We start from the raw sequence: 20896 nt of genomic DNA on the forward strand, positions 1-20896 counted from the left end.
CCATGCATATTATGCTGCAGAATCTCACTGTGTTCTGTTCGATGACTGAGTCTGCTTCTTGCTCTTTGACTTCCTATACTGTACATGTACTGGAGACGTAGGCTCCTAAGACAGTGGATTTTCCTGGAAATAGACAGGTATGGAGCACCCAGAGAAGTAATTGATTTTGCTCGGTTGCGTCATGGCTGATTCTGTGCAATAAACTTTTAAAAGATGCTGAAGACTTCTTATTTTTGAAATGTAGTACATATATAATGCAGTCATTCCTTTTAGTAATTGATCAAGTTTGCATGATAAGTCATTGCCTTGATGCTGTATGTACAGTACCTAACAGACTAGTTACGTATAGAATGTATACTGTTTGCTTCAGTCATGGATTGATATTACATTTAAATGTTTGCACTGAAAAACTTGTTATCTCATGTAAGGTACGGTATAGCTTTTCAGGTATGAGATGAAAGGTCTATTGTTACAGTCTCAGTGCTACATGTTTTTTATTATATGAAGAATATTTTTAGAGTGCTCTTTCTGTCCTGTAGAGCTGCCTTTACATTAAAAAAAAAAAAAAAAGAAAAAAAAAAGACCTACATACACGGTCACTGATGTTAGTCATTTTTACAGGGGAGGGAAGGAGGAGGGGAAGATGCAGAAATCCTCCTCCTCTTAGACAGTAGTAACAGCGTGAGGATGCCTTGTCCTCATTTTTTTTACTTCTGAGATTTTATTGCTGGCAGCCAGATGTGCTGAAACTCCTGACGACAGCATCTATTCACTGCGTGTTTTTAATAGGCTTAGAGAAATATGAGTAGAGTACATGAAAGCAGCTCAGCTTCACACTTCAGCTGGGAATGCCCAAAAAGCTTACTGCTGTTTAGAATTCTTGCTACAGTCAGGAGAAAGCCGCACGGGTACTAAATCTTCTACGACTGAATTAGAAGAATAATGACTGTACAATTAACTATCAGCCCCTGCTCATTTAGGCACAGTTTTTACAGAGATCAGGAAAAATATGGAACTTGATTGGCATGTTTGCATTTGATGGTGTGTGCAAAATAGATGACTTTTAAGACAGGTGGTGAAGAAAAATAGAAGGGAAGGAAAGAGAGAAAATGCAATTTGAGACACTGCGCCAGGTCTGCAATTCTGTTTTATCTCATTTTCATGGGGTTTTCTCATCCCCTCCAAATATTTTACAAAATGATCTTTTTGGACAAACGTTGAACAACACTAGGTGAGTAGAAATGAAACATTTTTGCCTTACCATTGCTATGCTTATGCTGACAGTAATCTATTTGCATGTTTTTCAGTGGAGTACTTTTATAACTGCACTCTTAGATATTAATATTTTTATGGTAGCAGTGAGTCTCTTCTGTTGGTGCTTTTATGTTTATGTAAGGATTTAAATGAGAACTCAATCTGCAGAAAGCAAGCCAGCAAAGATAGAATAAAATATTTAAGATGGTTATGTATCTTTCAAATACATTAGCTACCATTAGAAGCTAGCATTATTAGCTGTAATCCTTAAAGCATATTAAATATTCATAAACAAATTTGTCTGAGAAAATGATTTGTATGTGGATGTGGCAGTGAAAGGATTAAATGCTCAAAGATATGTCTGTTTAACCATACATAATTTGTTGGAAGATGTAAATTAGTAGTCCTGCATACCTTTTGCAAAATAGGCAGCAAGCAGTTTCTTATTTTTAGAAGACTTAGATTCTGTGTGTGACGCTTTTCAATAATCTTTGTAACTGGCCAAATTATAGTTGATCAGTGAATGCTTTGCAGCATGTCAGTCAGCTCTGTAGGCTATCCTTTTATGAACAGCTGTTTTTTTGTGGGAATTAGAAATGATAAGGAGAAGTTGTTTATTGGTGTGAGATAATTATTAAATTGGTTTCTTAGGATTTTTTTGGGGGGGTAAACTGGATTAATAATGACTCATTTTTGTGGCGTTATTCAGTAAATGTACTATAATACTCGTGTAGAACTTTTTCATACTGCTATTAAATGTTAACAATAAAAATGATTAAGAATTTTATCTAAAACAGTGTGAATGCAGATCAGGGAGAAAAAGAATCCTTTAGTTTTTTATAAAGATAGTGCACTGATGGAAACATTCTGGAAAAAGGGTGGAAGTAATATTGCAGAGACTATATCCAGCATTTTAATCTTCTTCTCTGTATCTGTGGGAGGAATCCCTTTTAAATGGGATATTATTTCTTAAATACAGTGATATTTGCACTTAATACTTCAGAAAACTTATCATTTTATTTCCCAGAATATTATTGTAAGGATTCTCTCCCTTACTGCTGGTGTTTTCTTTATAAATATTTTAATATTTATTTAATGTTAACTGTTTTCAAGTTTTGATATCTTGGTTATGAATTTCTAATTAGGCATGTAAAATTATGGAGGTAGCTATAGCAATCATAATCACTTTAATGAATTAAGATTTTCTTAGACATAGATGAAATCTGTAGTCAGTGAGATTTTTCTTACATCCCTTTGGTGTACTGTGAAGTCTTTGAAGCTCTACAAAATGGAGCAATAATTTATGTGTTATCAGCTGTGATTGTAAAACAGTGCATATTTGTAAGGGCATAGTTTCAGGCCTGCAGCAACCAACAAAGCCCTTAGCAACTGTTCTAATCAGCTACAAACCAAGTCCTGATTCTCTGGATCTATTTTTGCAGCTCAGAGTGCATGCTTTTTGCAGATCAAGGTGCATGCTTTTTGTTATTTTTACAGATACATGTGCATAGTGCTTTTAGGTGTGTATTTTGCTTGTAAGTCTCTAGCAAAAGCTGCGTATGGTATCAGCTTCAAATCAAAAGACATCAGAGAATTTGATTGCATTTGCTGTGCCTGAGATTTAGAATTATATTTATCCTAGAAGACTGGCAAACAAGAAAGGATTGTTAAGAAACCTAGCCTCCTACCTACTATGGGCTGTCTTATTTAGTATGAGAATATTTCTATATTTATAAGGAGCAATGTCGTATTTTTCTAGGTACCAATGCTTTTGGCCTCAAGAAAACATCATGCAGTTTTCTAACATTATCCAGCAGTAATCATAAGAGACTAAGTCATGCTTTCTGTGTCTTCTGAAGTTAAAGTCTAAAAACTAATTGTTCATGCATTAAGAGTTAAAGTTTCAGAACTATGGTAAGGAAAACAAAAATACCTCTAGCATGTAAAAGGTTCTGCTTCAGTGAGGTATAATGTGGTCTGTCTCTTTGGACTTTGAAGCTAAACATTTTGTCAGACTGAAAAGAGATGATCCTTTTTAAGGTTTTTCTTTCTGGTTTTGCATCTGAAAAGTAAAATTCAGAATCCAGAAAGGTAACAGCTGACATTAAGCACAGAATGATTAACTGCTGCTTACACAAAGTAATAATGTGAAGAAAACAGGCTAATGCATACTAATAGTATGGTAGATAATGGAATATAAAACAGAAAGTCAGAGGGAACTAGGTACTATGCATATAACTGTAACTGAAAATACATTGCTATTAATTTTCATATAATCTGTTCTTGGACTTCTTCAGTTCTTCTGAAAGTTTAGATATGCTGTGATTTTGTTGCAGGAAAGCCAGTTATCTTGGCCTTCACTTTCTGATATTATACCAAACATTAACAGGAATAGATATAAAACTGTTGGTTTTTTTTTTTTCATTTCCCGTAGAAGCATTATATGAGTTGGGGTCTTATTTGTATATTTTTTGCATTGCAGTAGGTGACGTGAGAGGACCCAAATGATATTAAACTCCTCATAGGTTAGATTGATTTTGCCATTTAAATGGGTTTAGTTATCCTCTGCTAACAACTTCTGTTGGAGGACTATTAGTTCTCTTTTCCGAGCTACATGGCAACACTTTGCTGTAAGATGCTATTGTGAGTGTAAAAGAAATAGCTGGTTTACTGGGCCTTCCTCCTGGTCCTGCACGTCTCTATCTGACATTACCAACTCCAGCCAGTTGAAGCAGTAAGAGAGACCTATGACTTTACCTCAAAATTGTTTCACCTACGTTGGGGACTGTAGTGCTATTTCCTGTGTAATAGGTTACTTTCTATTGAAAAATGATTAGAATTACCTCATGTCAGGAAATCACAAGAATTGTTTTGCATTCTTAACATTTGGCAAATAGCTAGTTTGTGGAATAATATTCTTTATGTGTCTGGGAAAAGAAAGTATGAGAAAAGAAATCAGGAGACCTTTTCTGAAAACATACTAAGTTCTTATGTTACATCCAAATTCTAAAGCAGCATCTAAAGGAGCTTCAGGTTTTTTGCAGTCTAAAATTTTTCTGATGACTTTCAGTGACATACTTTTCATTCAGATGATTAAGACAATGACATAAAGTTTTTAAATGTCTTTAAAAACCTTTAGTTATCAGATCAGCTGGATTTTCTGATTGCCATTCTTCATTTAGAGTTCAGTGTACAAATACTGTGCTGTCAGATGCTCTATTTGTAGCAGTGTGCTTTGTGAAGTCACAGTTGCTTTGGGCAATATTCAGATTAACACATCACTGCATAATGGCGAGTATCCTTTGTGACTAAAATTGATACAAACTGTACAGAAAAGTATCAGTCCGATTTTACCATTGCAGCATATATTAACAGCTTTTCGGTGAGAATGGAAAGCAGTGGATTTACCTAAACCTGGTTTCTCCCACGACACGTTGTTACTTCTTTGTTACAGCTATGTGAATGTGAATTTGTTGTCTAGGTTGGCCACACAGGGGCATAAGATAACCAATATATTCGGCCCAAAAATAGTACAAAGGTTGTTCACAAATTCTGTGTACAGCAGAGACTTAGGAATGGTCCATGTTTAGAAATTAGACACACTTAGTTTAAAAAAGTAAACTGTATTTTCTTTCATTGAATGAAACCCTAAAATTTTTAAAGATTCTTATGTGTTTTCACTTTTTCAAACCCTTGGTAAGCATCTTTTACATAAAGACATTGATTTTCAAAAGGTTACTAAAATACCTAATAAATCAGCCTGTTCATGAAACCAGATATTTACACAGAAAATATAATTTTAGCAGAAAATATGATATATTTTCATTATTTAATTTTCTGTTTTGTTTCCTAAATATACCTATGAGCTATTTACCAATGCTCCATTTTGTAATGAAGCCATCACATGATGTCAAGAATTACTGGCACAGACAATTGTTATTTGTCGTGGTTCAAATAATGATTACTTTGACATTGAAGGAAAAAGATAATTTTCTGTTCCTTGTTGGGAAACAATTTTGTTGAGATATTTCTGTAGAATAGATCTGAGTTTTTTTTCTGACTCTATCAGTTCAACAAAGCAAGAGGTTTGCTATAATTCTAAGAGAATGTTGCATTTTCAACTATTATTAGTCTCAGAGCCAAGGATAAAAACACACTGATGGCATCAGAACCGAGATAATATTGTCCATATTCTGACATACAGTAGTGAATAATAACTGAAACTGCCTCTCCTCACTTTGAAAACTAGCTTGTCTATAACTACCTCTAAAAATTTAGTTTGTTGGGATTTTCACATCTGCTCCCTTTTTACCTCCATCCTAGATTCATATAATCCTGTTTTAAATAATTTCCTGAAATTTGCAGCTGATGTGCTTTCTCAGTTGAAAAACCATGCAATGTTGGAAAAAAATCCAGAACTTTTATTTGCATTTCTACTATGTATTTTTTCCTTAATGAGTTAATGGCATAGCAAAGCTATTTCCTCCCCTGGTTCTTAACTGTTCGTGTCTTGCATCAGACAAAATCAGAATTCCAAAACAAAGTTAACACCAGCCCTAGATGTCTATATTACTTCAGAGAGGTTATCCATCTCAAATGATCCTCTTATCTTTTTTTCTTCCTAAATTAGAGGCATAAGCCATATTCAGGTGAATCCCTATCTGCATATATATATACATAAACTTCTGTAAACACAAGGGAAGATTGGCTGGGGCAGCAGGTTGTACGTAAAAGGCAGAGAGAGACTCTTACAGCTGTGTGTTTGGTCTTTTTTGCACCTTTGCTATACATCCTTTCATAGAGCACTCTATGTCCTCTTTGAGCTGCAAATAAGTATATCTAACACCATCCGTCCTCTGCCACTTAATTTGCTACTTTGGGAGAAAGTGGGACAAGTAGCATGAGTTTTTAAAACTTCTCATCTCTCTATTTCCCTTGGCGGAAGCAACTGAACGTACTAACTTGCCCCAAAGCTATTTCTTTCTGAGAAGAAGTTCTGTATTCCATCCTGTCTTGGCAGCTGTTGGGTTTTGGGTTTGTTTTTTAAATCCCTATTTCTAGGAAAAACCATCCCTGTAACATCCTGTTACAGATATTTTCAGAGAGAGAAAAGTAAGAGATTTCCTTACAGAACCATTTCTCTTCCCATGTCTTCCAGCTCTGGAGAGAGATACCTTCTGTTACTTCTACCTCAGTTGCTACAGATTTAATAAGGTGACATATGCTTCCTCCATGAATCTCACAGAGCTGTGGATATTTGCAGCCATAACAGGTTTCTCTCTATTCTCATTGTGCATCAGCTGCTGTTATCTGATGATTGTAATAAAATCCTAGCTGGCATATGATCTTAACCTCCCACCAGGAAGAAAAAAGAGGATGGGTCAGAGGTGGATAATTTATCTCAATTCAGATAGTATGTTAAACTGGCAAATTTAAATCATCCTAAATTTGGAAATGATTAAACATGCCTTAAAACTTGATTTTTTTTTCCTCACCTGGGTGAGAGCAACAGAAATCTAAGCTATATTTGAGTTACCAAGTACCACATTTTTGATCAGAATATATAAAAAGAATCTCTTTCCATTCTTGAATAACTCAGATAATTTCTGTCATTCCTCAGAACATCCACGTAAGATATGGGTATTATCTTCTTTTTCTGGAAGAAGAAAAGGCAGAGGCCATGATATTAAAAAATGACGAGTGATTTTTTGTACTCAACTTGAAACATTTAAAGAGATTTGTTCAATGACAGAGCCCAGTAGTTTATGAAAACTCCATGTTCCAACACAGACATCCAGAAATCAAATTTGCTAGTCATGACCCTTGATTAGGTAGTAGATACATTTGGGGATAGATTGAGCTGTGATGACTGAAACAATAACTAGCCCCAGCTATCCATTTGACGCTTCTTCACGGTGCTGTCACTCCGGTAAAACTGCTGTGAATGCTATGCAAATTGGCTGCATATTGCCTCAGTTTAGAGTTTGGTATATTGGTATGAGGCAAAGTCAATATGCCAGACTGCTGCAGCTGGTCAGACTCATATTCATAAATATTTCTGTTTTCCCACCTGTATGTTCAAAAACTCCTGGTGAGAGTCTTCACCAGTCCTGCTTTGCTCAGTACCAAGTATGTAAAAAAATGTTTAACTGCACTCATGTAGTCCCTCACCTTGTTTTCACTCCTTTTTTTATCCTTTTAGCTCTTTTCCTCTTGGGTCAGTAAGTTAAATCACATGCACATCTATGGCACAATGTGCCTACTATTGGCACTATTCATTTACCAGGTCAGCAGTAGTAATTATAATGCATTGTAGAAACATGGGGCTTCAAAAAGCAAAACTTTACGTATCAGAACTATGATATGTCTGCGTTCCTTGATAGAGAAGTTTTGCTGGCTATTCCTGCCACCATTACTGACTGACTGAAGCAGTGGAACGGAAGATGACCACTTCTGTTGGTGTGGGCCCTGCTGTTTCTTGATGGGTTTTTACCTCTTTTTCATCTTTTTGGCAAAGTGTGATTCTGAGTAGGAAGAGGATTAGAAGGGAAAACAAACCTATTTAAACCTCTACTACCACAACTTACAGGTGGACAGAATAGCACAAATAAAATTGGGAAGTTTGGCTGCGTAGGTCCAGTTGAACTGGGGAGGATGGAAGAGAGCAGTATTGCAGCTACATTGCTTCTTCACTTTTCAGGTGCGACAGGGCTTTCCTACCAGTTGCTAACTGTGGAACTAGTGTCCCTTTAGATTTCTCAGGAATATACTCTTTGATTTTGCACTATAAAAGCAGAATGAAGGTTTACTTGTAGAAAACATTATGTTTCAAAACAGTTCAAGAAAGATTGGTGTCTGGGCCTCAAGTGATTTACAAGGTTCTGAGAAAAGGAATAAAAAATATAATAATGGCCCCCGAAAAACTGTGAAATCCAAGATGAGTATTGGAGTTAACAGTATCATTTTAGCTTTACCCTGAGATAAAAGGTTTGAAGCAGAAATTGGAAGTATTTCAAGTCCTTGGCTTCACTTCAGCATGTGCTTTGCAATAGGGAGGCAAAGGCAGCTTTCTGGTAGCTGCTTTTGCTGTCTGCTTTTTTTTTTTCCTTAACCTGATAAGAAATAATTATGAGACTGAGAAATTAAATAAAAATGTTGTGTATTGGAAAATTTTGTCCCAAATTTGTCTAAGTGTGACAGGGATTACAGATTTAATTGCTGAAACATAACTTTTGTTGGTTTTAGGATAAGAATTGAGTTGGATTTATCGTACAGAAGTCAGAGTGAATTTGCATGGTGTCTTTATTTATAAGAATGAAATATTTCTTGAATAATACAGTTTATCCTCCCTGCAATTTTTGACTTATCTTTATGATTAAGATATACTTCCAAATTCCTATCTGCTGGTATTCAAGATAATTTTTTATCATGAAACTTCATCAATATTTTCAATACATTAGTTTTTAGTCCATGTCTCTTAGATAGTAATAGCCATACATATTATAATAGGAACAATAATATTTACTTTTTAAGAGGTGCACAAAATTAAGTTGACAAGCAAAGTAATACAATTATGATAATTGCTTTTAAATAGTTATTATTTTTAACCTATGAAATAGTACATAAAGTCACAGAGAAATACTCTAAACCAAAGAACTTTAGTATGTGGTTTAACTATTGTGCACCAAAGATGTGACCTTTTGGCATGTGTTATGTATGTATATTTGTAAGTAAATAATAACTCACTTCATTATTAAATAAGTAGTAGAATAATGAAATGAGAATATTTGTTACAAATTTTAGCATTTTTTCTCCATGTAACACATTCAAAATAGTATTTTAAAGTGACCCAAGATGATGAATAAAACATTGCTAAAAGATGGAACCTCAGAATTTCAAGGCAACTTCACACTCCAATTATTTATCTGTAATCCTACAAAATTTATTTGCAAGTATAGAAATACAAACAATTAAAAAGAATCTAGGATAACTTTAAAAACTTTGGCTGAAACAGCAAGCCTAAAAGCTCTCCTCCCCTCTTACCCTCTCCTCTTCTATATACCAATGTGTTTTTTTACATTTCTTGATTTTCCCAGTATTATTTTTTATGTTGTTGCTCCTGTGTGTTCAGGTTGCACTCAAAGCAAGTGCATTTTGTGTAGATGTTAGGACTGCAGGGGTGCTTAGCATTTCATTCATTGGAGGACTTCCATTTTTCACTGCTAATGGTGGCATTGTTCTGCTGCAAAATTACAAGAAAAATGTGGGTTTTAGAGAAGACCCAAATTTTATAACTCTTCTGTATCACAGTGACTCTAACACTCTTTGATCATTATTCAAATAACCTACAGTAAAAGCTTCTAAGTAAGTAAGTGCCCTGTTTTCAAGAACTCTTCCAGGAGAAACTGCTTCATCTAACTGTCATACTTTTGGGAGTTTTGGAAAAGTGTCAGGGAGAACAGAAAAGATTTTAAAATGCAACAAGAATTATGATATTAAAAACACAGCAATAGTTTATGTGCACAAAAGCTTGCTTGCGCTTAGCATAGTTCTTTAATATTAAAGTGCGCTCATTTGTAGGACACAGCATAGTCATGGTTTATAAGGAGTACCTGTAATAGTAATTAAAATCTCTTATTTTAGAATAAAGCATGAGAAGAAGGTATTAGTGTCATTCAGTCAAAGAACTGGGGGGTGCAGGGGTCTGAATTCTACACCTGCCACTGTCAACATCTCCTTTTTAGTGCCAGGAAAATCATGTAAACTTCACTGCTGGAGTTTTCTGGGATGTATTTCATATTTAATACTTCATGGGAGTCTCTGAAGTTTAATTTATAAATATTTGCAAAGGTCTTCATGATCCTGGGTTTGTAAGTATATGCAAGTGAAGGATCAAATTAAATTTGCATTCTATTTTCTGGGAATTGACATTCATCTTTAGGTTTTAGGCCATGTGGCAGAGTAGCTTAAATATCCTAGAGATACACAAGTATTTTGTGCCATATCCTTCACTTGCACCAACGATGACCTCCGTCATACCAGCTGCAAATTGCATCATATTACTAACTATATTATTTCCTTACACACTGTCAGCTACACAGCTGAAGTGTCCTCACTACATTGATTTTTTTTTTTGTCTTGGGATAGGTCTTTCAGAAGTTTTTTTCATTAATTTAAAAACTGAACGTAATTATGCAATTCTGTATTCATATACAAATAGTAAATGTATTTGTATTTGCAAAGAAATTCTTAACACGTGAGGATGTTGTGCAGTAGGCATGTTTGATAATATTTGCCAAGTGTAATGGAAACACTGAAAACTTGGGCTACTATGCAAGATACTCAGAGACTGCGCTCACAAGATTGCACTAGTGTACAGAAATACCTTGTTCTCCTGTTAAGCACAGAAAAAAATCATTAATTCTGCAGGGGGTGTCGTGTGGCCTCCTGATGTTAAACTGGGGAAAAACCTGCAGATCTGCATTTTTGTGGATTTTATTGTCGCAGTACTTCCATGCAACTAATGCAAAGGGATCGTTACTGGATTCTGGTCTGTTGATGCAATCCACTATGAATAAGTCTGTATTTTAGAGTTCACAGCTAAATATAGAAATAAACACAGCTGAGAAATTTGAACATTTCCTACTTACCTTTAGTTGGGAAATCTTTTGAATAATCACTGGGCTCTAAATGCTGTCTCAATAACCACTTTTCTACTGGAATTATGCAAGGTACATTGATCAATATTTCATTTTGATCACATATGGGTGATATACAAACTGTTCTTGTTTCATACAGAAAAAAGTCTGTTGCATATATTTACCTTTGATTCGAGCAAGTGGATATTGAAACAACAGTTTAGGTCAGACTGAGAACTAATCTCGAATCTACTGCTGCTTCAGCTGAAGTGAGGTGAGCTAACTGAAAAGAAGAAAGAAAAAAATATTTTTACATATGTCTTTGGCAATACATCAGATTTACTTGAATTCTGGGAGTTTCATTATAACAATTTCAAATTTGGAGTGATGTGTTAGTGATGTGATATGGTTTTGTCTCCAGAAAATAATGTTAGCTCATTGTAATTGCCATGAAAATGTGTGGGAAAAGTACACTGAAATCTAAGGAGTGCAACAATGTGGAGATAGGATAGAAAATGGAGTTTGTGATATGGACCTATTCACTGAGTTGCAGTGTGTTATTTCTCTCTCTTGCCTGTCTGTATTTTTTTCGTTCTCCTGCTTCAGTTCTCTCCCCTCACAAGAATATGCTGCAGAATAATAGAATATCCTTATTAAATCGTGTGTCATGCATCCCTCATGCAATGCAACATTTAAACTATGGCAATAGAGTGGAATATTCCATTATTTCCAGGTACCTAAATAACACATTTCAGAAACTTTAATTTCTTTCCTAGTTACTTTATACGGGGATGAATCTTATTCTATTGCATAACAAAAGCACTTCATTCAAAGTTCAACATCTTTCCCTGCTCATATCACTAGCTAAAACCAAATAAATTATATTTATTTCAGTTTTTCAAATGATTTTGCATTAACAGCCATTGGTGGCTTTTCTTATTTTCCAGAAGAGAGTTTGCAACTTTAAGTTATATAATCAAAACCAAGAGAAGGTAACATGTTCTCAGGCCAATATATTAATTTCAGATTTTTATCAGCACTGTGCTGGATGAGTCTATGCACTGAGCAGATCTAGAAAGAAAATTCTATTTTCTATTATTTTGACAGGTTTTGTACTTAATCACTTCTGTGCAGTGTATTTTTAGAGTGTGCTTTAGCAAAGACTGAACTGGATACACTGAGAAAATGTAAGAAAATGCTACAATGATTAATTTTAATGCACTTTATACTGATTACAAATTGACTAATGCCAGCATGAAACTGGTACAGTCATAGTAGGGACCTTTGCATATAGACCGTATATCTGGACTTTGCCTGTACTCAAAACATGTCGGGAAGTCCAATTTAGAAGCATTACTGAACTGGAAGAAGAGGTTTATGAGAGCAGCTGTGAGGAAGGATGCTGTCAATATCACAGCAGAAGTCTGTATTAACTCTGCAGTGAAAGCATAGCCTCCATTTCACCTGATTATATTTTCTGTCTATAATATACTTTGTGCTGATTAGCTGCACTTTCTACTGCAGGGCTGCTGCATTTTATTTGTGGTATATAATCATGTATAATAAATAAAGCAGTTTGAATACTTAACCAGGAATGATACTACATTTATACAGGTATCCATGATTATCATGCATTAATTATGGTTCCATAGTTAATGTTAAATCTTTTTTTCTTTTTTTCTTTGAAGCAGAAAATTAACTTTGTTGCTTGTATGAAGGAAAACAAAAATCTCAGGTATTCCTAGCATTCTCTCAGGAAAGCTAGTTTTGTCTGGGTATCTTGAAGCATCTCTAATCCTGTAAGATAATATTTTAAATATGTACATACTGGGTCTCATTTTTTTCCAACTCTGTACAAACAGTACAAGGAATATGGTACTAGTATAGCCTTTTTCAGTTTCTTTATAGCTATATGATCTGCTAACTAAAAAAGACTAAAACCGGCTAACTAAAGATTGCTTTCCATGTATCATTATTGACCTTGATTAGTCAATAAAGATTGCTTTTACTCTGTTGGTTTAAATATTTTAAGTTATATATATAGAATAATAATTTATTTGTTAAAAGAAGATTACAGTATCTACTGTTGTCTTCAGTAAATCTAATACAATAAATTAGGTATACAGTTTGCCATGAAAAGCTCTTACAGTGTTCCTCCCAGGCATCCTTCTATTCCTTCTCTAAACCATCTTTCTATGTGTTGATGAGAATTTTGGGTTCTAGTGAACTAGTTGGAAAAAGGAGCTTTATATTTGAACTCTTCGTGATGAACATATGTTTATTGTATGTCACTCAGGAACTGAGACTGAGATAACAGACTTTTAGAAAATAGCAGTGGACTTCAGATGAACATCATCTATAGAATGGAAATACAATGTTTTTCACATAAACCCCACAGATGCCTGTTGGGGCTGACCATGACTGGTGGGTTACCACCTAACTAAAAAGTTTTGAATACCATCTTAGGTTTTGTGTAGTATTTCTAACTGTGAAATGCAAGGTGGAACATGGGGTCCTAAACAACTCTGAGTCACTGACACTGGGATCACTGTGCATAATTCTGGACATACATTTTTAGCAAGTCTAGAGTTCAGAAAAGCAATAAAAGGAGGTAAAAAAATACAGAAGAGAATAGTGAAGAGAAATGGAAATATGGCCAGGTTGGTTTAGTTAGAGTTGAAAGGAGGCAGATTAGCAGCATATATGTGTATTAATTACTTAAACAGCAAGAAGGGAAGAGATTTATTTAGGAGATTTAACCCCTCCCTCCCAAAGTGTGATGTAATCAATAGAAGGTTTTAACTGAATGCCCATGCAGATTTCTTAATCTACCACATTATAGAATGAATCACATAGGAAATGGTATAAGCCTTAAAAAAATAAAAACTTCTGAAATTAGATTGAGAATACTCTATAAAATGTACTGTGGGGAAAGATCCTTCATTGTCATGGAAACAAACTAGATGATCTAATAAATGTTTTCCATCTCTAGCTATGTTCTATTTTTGCCATTTATTGTCAGGTGAAGACAGAAAAGGGAAGCATTTTTGATTATTTTTACTGTCTCGCAATACGGTATAGTATACTAACAGCTGAGATTTCAATACTATCCCTGGAAGTTCATCTTTCATTAAGATTAAGTAGGAATTATTGTTTACAGTACATGAATGCCTAATTAAAACATGTGGACTAAATAACATTTTTTACAGAGCAAATACTACTGCTACTATCTCTGTTGTTTTCTGCATCATGTGAGTATCACTTCTGTCATATTTTGCTAATTCTACTGTCTTTCAGTCCAATGCAAGGCAAGTCAAAGAACTGAAACTAAAATTGATTAATTTTATTTACCCTTTATCTAAATTATCCCTTTGACAAGCAAAACCTTGTTTTCAGAAAAGTGTTTGGACTGCGTTTGTATGTTAACTTTTACACAAGTTTTTATAGAGTAAATTATTTGCTTGGAAGATTGTCTAAAGAATAGTATCACAGATAAAATATGTGCTTCTTTCCATAACGTTTAAAATTAATTTGACCTAGCACCAATCTAACAGCCTTTTTTCCAAAGAGTTAACTGCCACCTGATGACATGAGAAGTTTGTAGTTAAAACATCATCAGAAGTTGTGTTAGCTTAAATTCAAATTCTATATTTTGTCTTTCTTTATAAAACTTAATTCAGAAGTCAAGTATCTATATAAAGAAATAGAAAAAAAAACAGGTAAAGAATGTATAGATTCTGAAGGCATTTTTAATGCTTGCTGCACTTATGTGCAGTTTCTAAGTTTTCAGCAGAAATTTTTACCCTTTGCATTGCTGAAATAGTTTTCAGTTATATAAACTTTTTGAGTCAGACAGTATATTTACAAACACCTGAAATGGAGCTTGTATTAAAAGTTCAAAATCTAGAAGGAACATTTCAAAAGCTAACACTGAGCTCAGGAGACTTGTATCAGGCACTGAGACCATTGTAGGCTGCAGAAGGAAATGAGAACTTTGCCGAGCTCTGTCTCACCTAACAGATACTAATCAAAGCACCATAGGCTTCCTGTGAAATCAGTGGAGAGACATAGATATTTTAGGGCAGAAACCAGCTGACATGTTTTAAGCAGCTACATTAATTTAAGTGTATTGCTCACCAGAAAAGGTGAGGTAGTAGTAGCTTTGTCTTTTTGGGGAGCTAACATTTACAGAGGGATGTGAGTGCAAAGGCTGTAATTACTGCTATTTCCTGAAAATTTCCTAGCTGCCTAGATCGCACCTTAATGCCCGTGGCTCACATTGCATGCCTAACATTTTACATGCTGAAGATAATTAACCAGTTAATGGTAATTATAATGAAACTCAGAGTATTCCGAGAAAAGGAGTGTAAGACAAATATTTATTACCTCATATGAATATGACTATTAGATGCACCCAGATTTTGAATCAGTTGTCTAAATGAGGCCAGTGTACCCTTGTTACAGTGATTTGAGTGGTTATTTCAGCATTATAATGTGCGGAAATATTTAATGATGATATAACTTCTAAAGAAAACAGAAGTTGCTAAAGAATAAATATTTGTTTATAGCATTAATAATTTCTTTATTTTTCCTTAGGCAAAGGCAGTTCCTTCTACTTAGATTGTAAGAAAATTCATATATAGAAAAGAAATCATTTCTCAAATAGTGCGATAGAGAAATGCTATCCTTTTCTTTTAGTAGTTGAGATGTAGTGTCTATATAAAAAAAAAGTTATTTGTTCATCTAGCTACTATGGTTGTTGATAGGAGGAACAGTGCTGCTTGGAGAATAAACACAAAAATTTATTATGTAAAAATTAAATGAAATAAGTAATATAAGATTAATGAAATTCAAATTACCACAGCCTGAGTCTGTGAAAACTAAAACTTTGATTGAGGCTACTCAAATAAATCTATTGAAATACAAAAAAAAAATCTCTGAACCCTCTTTTAAGTGGAAGTCCAAGCCTGCAGCAATATTTGCTTATCCTTGTACGCTTTCACAGCAGTGGAACTTTTCATAAGGTAAATTTGTCAGACGATTCACTGCAAACACAGTTTAATGTGGTTTGCCAAAAATGAGCTCTGTACTGTATCATTTGCCATAGAAGCAGCTTATTTCTAACTATACTATTATCAATATACTGCTCTCAGAGTTATTTTTTCAAATGCCTTCACCATTTAACACCATTCAAGTTCCTGCACTTTACAAAGATAATACGATTTCTAAAGTGAAGAGGAAATATCAAATAAAATCTTACACAAAAAATTTCTCAGAAAATATTGCAGACTCATAGAAAAATCATCATACTGCCAAAGGGGGTACATTTTAAAATAATGTATTTCAGTGTATTCAAATCTGTTCTTAAATCTGTTCTACATTCATGCTAGTCTAATGATAACTATGGTGCTGCCTACCTTTTCTTCCCTTATGTCTGTCAACAGCAGCTGTTGCAGCCAAACCACTGAAATGAAAAAGAATCAGCACAAAATATAGCCACATTTTCCAGAATATTAATTCAGGCTTTGTGTGCCAAATAAAAAATAAGAATACTAATTCATTAAAAGTAGTAAGCAATGCTTGGCAGATATTTTTTTGTCTAATAAGATGGTTACATTGAGTCTAATTGTGTTTAAAGAATAGCAACAGGAGAAAAATTTAATACAAATATGTTAAAAATTAAAATTAGATTTATCATTAGCTGTTTATTTCTGTTCTAACTTTGTCTCTTGCGCTACAATCTCCAGAACTTTCTTGTTTTATAATTTATTTCTTTTGTAAAGCAGAAGCCGCATAAAATTTAATTGAATAGCTCTGAAATACTATACAGAGACAATCACAATTAATTCGTTCAAGTAAAAAATATACTTCACCAAATGCTTCAGGACACACATCCAACTGCACTTTCAGTCTGACTGGTTCCAGATAAGTTTTCTGTTCAGTCATCCGGCGATGCAATGTAGACTATAAATTATTGTAAAAATCCATCAAGGATGTTTTTCAGTGTGCGTTTGCACACATTTTAAAATACATTTAATAATTAACACAGATTTATGACTGTCCTAAAGAAGAATTACTCTTTTTGTTTATTTGGTTTACATTTTGAAAAATAAACCTGTGTGCATCTCGTAAGTTAAACAGTTCATAGAAATCTGTGGATAAGTACCCAGGTAGCTGATAGATCATGGACACGCACATTTTTATGACTAAACCTACATACTGCTTGCAGTTCTGAGGAGATCCTACCAGTTTTGCGGAGCTGAACATCTTACCACCTACCAAACGGGTAGTACCGTATGGGATTCCCAAGCGAGGCGCTCCCTGATGCGGTAGGCGGAGAAGCAGAGAGCCCTGAGGCCAGCACAAGACACACTGGCCGTGGACACACTCGCTCAGAAACACAGCGCACTTACGAGAATACCCAGCTGCGGCCTGGGATCTTTTGTCCTCCTGTTAGCGAAAGCATAAGGGCCTCCTAGAAGGTGACTAGAGTGAAAGACACAGAGGAAGAAAGGGAAGTATTGTGAGTGTCAAAGGCTCAAAACTGGATCACAGAGACACCAAGCTGAGCCCTCCAGGTAGTGGCCACTGCTCCCTGGAGACACCCAGGAGGTGGGGGACGCTCCAGTCAGAGGCGCAATTGAGTCAGTGGAAGCAGGAGATGAGGGAGTGAGAGTAGATCCTCAAAATGCCAGAATCCCCAAAGGATTTTCTTTGCAGGTGACATGGATGGCCTGCTTCGCCAGGGCCGGGAACTTGGTGGAGTCTTGGAGGAGGGCCATCTATTTGTTGACTTAGGTATCCCATATACTGCTTAGAAACATAGTAAGTCAAATTCTCAAATTCCTAAATCTTCTCATTTGCTATATAAGAACTGTTAATGCTTAACTTACTATTTTGTTTCCTGCTTCATGAACTACATACTTACGAGGCAATTGTCATTGTCCCCATACCCAAGCTCTTGTAAGGAAGCAAGATTATCTTGCCTTCTCATTTTTGACTCTGCACCACTAGCATAGCCAGCTCCTATTTTCCAATTTTAAGATATTGTTGATTAGAAGGTGAGGCAAACAGTTACACCTATTTTTCTCTTATATGTGTTATGGATAGTTATATTTACACATATGTAATAAAATCTGGCAGCAGTACTTTTTGAAATATATTCATTAGCTCTTCGAGTAAGAAACAAGTAAACATTTCTGTTTCAGTTCATTTCCTGTACATATAAAGCTTACAAAATTTCAAGCAACAAAGTAAGTATTAAAAGCAGTATGCTGTAGAAAGGTCCTATAAAAGTGGAGAAAATAAAGGAATCTTTATAGGTTAATTGAAAGCATATATAATTAATAATTTATCCATTATTTGGTTTTACTTTGATACATTGTTTTGTATGCTCCCTTTTACATTAAATGCTGAGACTTTGATAACTGTAGTTAAACATCTTAGCTGTTGATATGTACTGCATAAAATTTACTTGCTAAGCACATTAAGCAACAGTTATAGATATTTTTTGTGGAAAGATACAATAATACAAAACCTGCCAGTTCTCTACTGATGGAGACATTGAAGGGAGAAATGGAAAACAAAATTATTATATAGTACAGAGATAAGTATTGTCCAGGTTTTTGAGCAAATGGGCTGAGTGTTGTATCTTAAAAATGTCAGTAGAGCAGAGTCATAACTTGAGGGCAATTTGTTCTGTTCACTCTTGCTCCCTCTCTGCTATTTAAAGGACCACAAAGGAATCCTAAACTACCAGTGGAGTCTCCTTCTAGGGATTCTCACAGTTAGTGATGTTACCAGAGTTTAAAGATACCTGTTAGACTTTAGTCTACAATACTAATACTTTCTGTGTTATCAGCAGCTTTTTTCCTGGGTTTCAGCTCTAGATGGTAGTGTGGTAAGTTAAGGCTCTGGCAAGAGATACTGAAAAATACAGAGTTATCTTGCTTCTGTTTTCCTCTGTTCAGTGGGTTAGCAGCCAAAGCTCGGGGGGATGGTAGGATGGAGTAAAGAATATTGGTCAGAGTGCTTTGACATCCCATAGCATGAGATTGCTCTTGAGAAGCTGAAAAGCAGGGTTTGTTGTCAGAGGCAGTATGAGAGAGGCAGGACTGATTCAAGTACTTTCATTTAAAGGAAACAGTGTATTGGAAATGCATTTTCAGACTGTAATCAAACGTATTTTGGGGTTTTGATGTGGTAATCTTTGAGATTTTTTTCTATACATCAGAAGTAGCGCAGGAGTGCATGCTGTTATTATCAGTTACTGTTAGTTAGCTATTTGTCCATAGATTACAGGTGACAAGATAAGCATCAGCAACAACAAAGACATATCATGCAAACTTTTCCTTTTATTTAAAAAAATCTATGTCCTCTGTTTTCACTATTAGGAGCTTAATTTCTAAATTAGGAAGAAACTATATCTTGGCATTTTGTCTAAACCTCTCTGTGAAGATTTAATTGTAAACATAAATAAAGTGAAAAATTTCCATGCAACTCTCTATTTTAATATATGATTTATGGCCCAGTGTAAAAACTTATTTTACTATTACTTTGTCTTCCATAAATAATTAATTATTAATTACTTAATAAATAAGTAGATTATTATCGTATAAGCTTGCAGAGCACTACTGTATTTATTGTAGTCTTATACAGTACTGTAGCTTGAGGTGATCAAACCCTGGCAGAAATAATTCCTTACAAGTCGTGGAAGAGAATAGTAAGGTAGATCTTCTTCCAACATAGTACACTGTGGGAAGTGGTTAAATGGTATCCAGCTGACCTCAGAACAGTGCAGTCAGTATAGTCAACCCGATGGATGGGAAAAGATGGGTTGATGAAAGGGGGTGAAAGAGGCAGGGAAGAATCAGGAGGCTCTTCCCTGTGGCTTTGGCTTAGGAAGAGCCCTATCTGTGGATATCATAAGTGAAGTGCAAAAAATCTGTCACCTTCTCTGCAGCGTGTGACTTATTATCATTATTATGGTTATTGTATTATGTTATTATGGTTACTGTGATGAAATCTTATACATGAGAAATGAGAAAGAACTGAGAAGGATCAAGGAGGACTGGACGTGAGGTATAGTTTGGAGCAAGAACACGAGTATCTGAAAAATTGAATGGACTGCTTATATTTCATGGAATGTTCATGTGAGTGTTGCAATCCTAAAGTTGACTCATGATAGAGATAAAATTGTAGGACAATTAGTTGGGTAGAAAAGTAATAAAGGAACAGTAAGAGTGTCAAATGGGTGAGTTCCTAATGGCTTGACAAATCAGTACCTTTTTTCTGTTGCCTGTAGGCTTGTGTTTCATGACTTAGTCTTTCATTCAGACAAAATTCTGTCTTTCAGAGAGGTGTGAACATAAAGCAAGTATGACCAGATTTGCCCATGTGGGAGATAAGTGTGAAAAAGATTAGTAAGATCATTAACTGTATCTAGTTTTAGGTTCAAGTCTTCCAAGGGATTTTCACTCCTGGCAAGAGCTTAAGAAAGCTCACAGGGCGGCTTCAAAGTCTGGAAAACTTGTCTTAAAGTTTAAGAGGCTAAAGATGCAGTATATTTAAAGAAGGTGAAATGTTTACTTGATAATGGTTGATAGGTTCCTGCTCCCTGAAAAGTTTTCTGAGGTCCAACAAAATCCATTAGCTGAAAGTAAGGCAACATCTCAGACTAGAAGAGGGTAGAAGTTTTGTTCTAGAATTGCGGGACTTTACATCAAAAGACTCTAAATCACAATGGAATGTTTTTCAAAAGCTTATTTTTCAGCTGAAATACAGTTTATGGTCTTGATGTAAGAAATCTTCTGACCTTTGTAATGTGGGAGACCATATGGGTTGATAAGCATAATTCTTTTAGAATTTAATTTATGAACTGCTAAAGGCCAAGTGGAGGGTAAAATTCTGTAAAGAAAGCTATATCCTCAAAGATTTGAGACAAAGGGAGATAAAGAAGGTTGTAGTAAAAGTAAGGAATTGAGTCTCCAGGTGGAGATAAAACT

At 35.0% G+C, this 20896-nt stretch overlaps 1 protein-coding gene across 47 annotated transcripts in view; it reads left to right on the forward strand.

The window, feature by feature from the left end:
• Positions 1-20896, forward strand: part of RIMS2 (regulating synaptic membrane exocytosis 2) — a 491423-nt gene that overhangs the window by 154819 nt on the left and 315708 nt on the right. For 3 of the 47 annotated variants that reach the window (XM_069779867.1, XM_069779875.1, XM_069779868.1), the window contains exon 1: positions 628-1231. The exons of 38 other annotated variants lie outside the window; for them this stretch is intronic. In XM_069779867.1, coding sequence (XP_069635968.1) covers positions 1110-1231 — 122 coding nt within the window. In that variant the 5' untranslated portion in view covers positions 628-1109. Of the gene's footprint in view, positions 1-626; positions 1232-20896 lie in introns of those variants that run through there. 6 more of the 47 variants (XM_069779870.1, XM_069779871.1, XM_069779877.1 and 3 more) reach the window with 4 other exon arrangements.

This window comes from Haliaeetus albicilla, chromosome 3 (assembly GCF_947461875.1).
Source record: "Haliaeetus albicilla chromosome 3, bHalAlb1.1, whole genome shotgun sequence".
NCBI lineage: Eukaryota > Metazoa > Chordata > Aves > Accipitriformes > Accipitridae > Haliaeetus > Haliaeetus albicilla.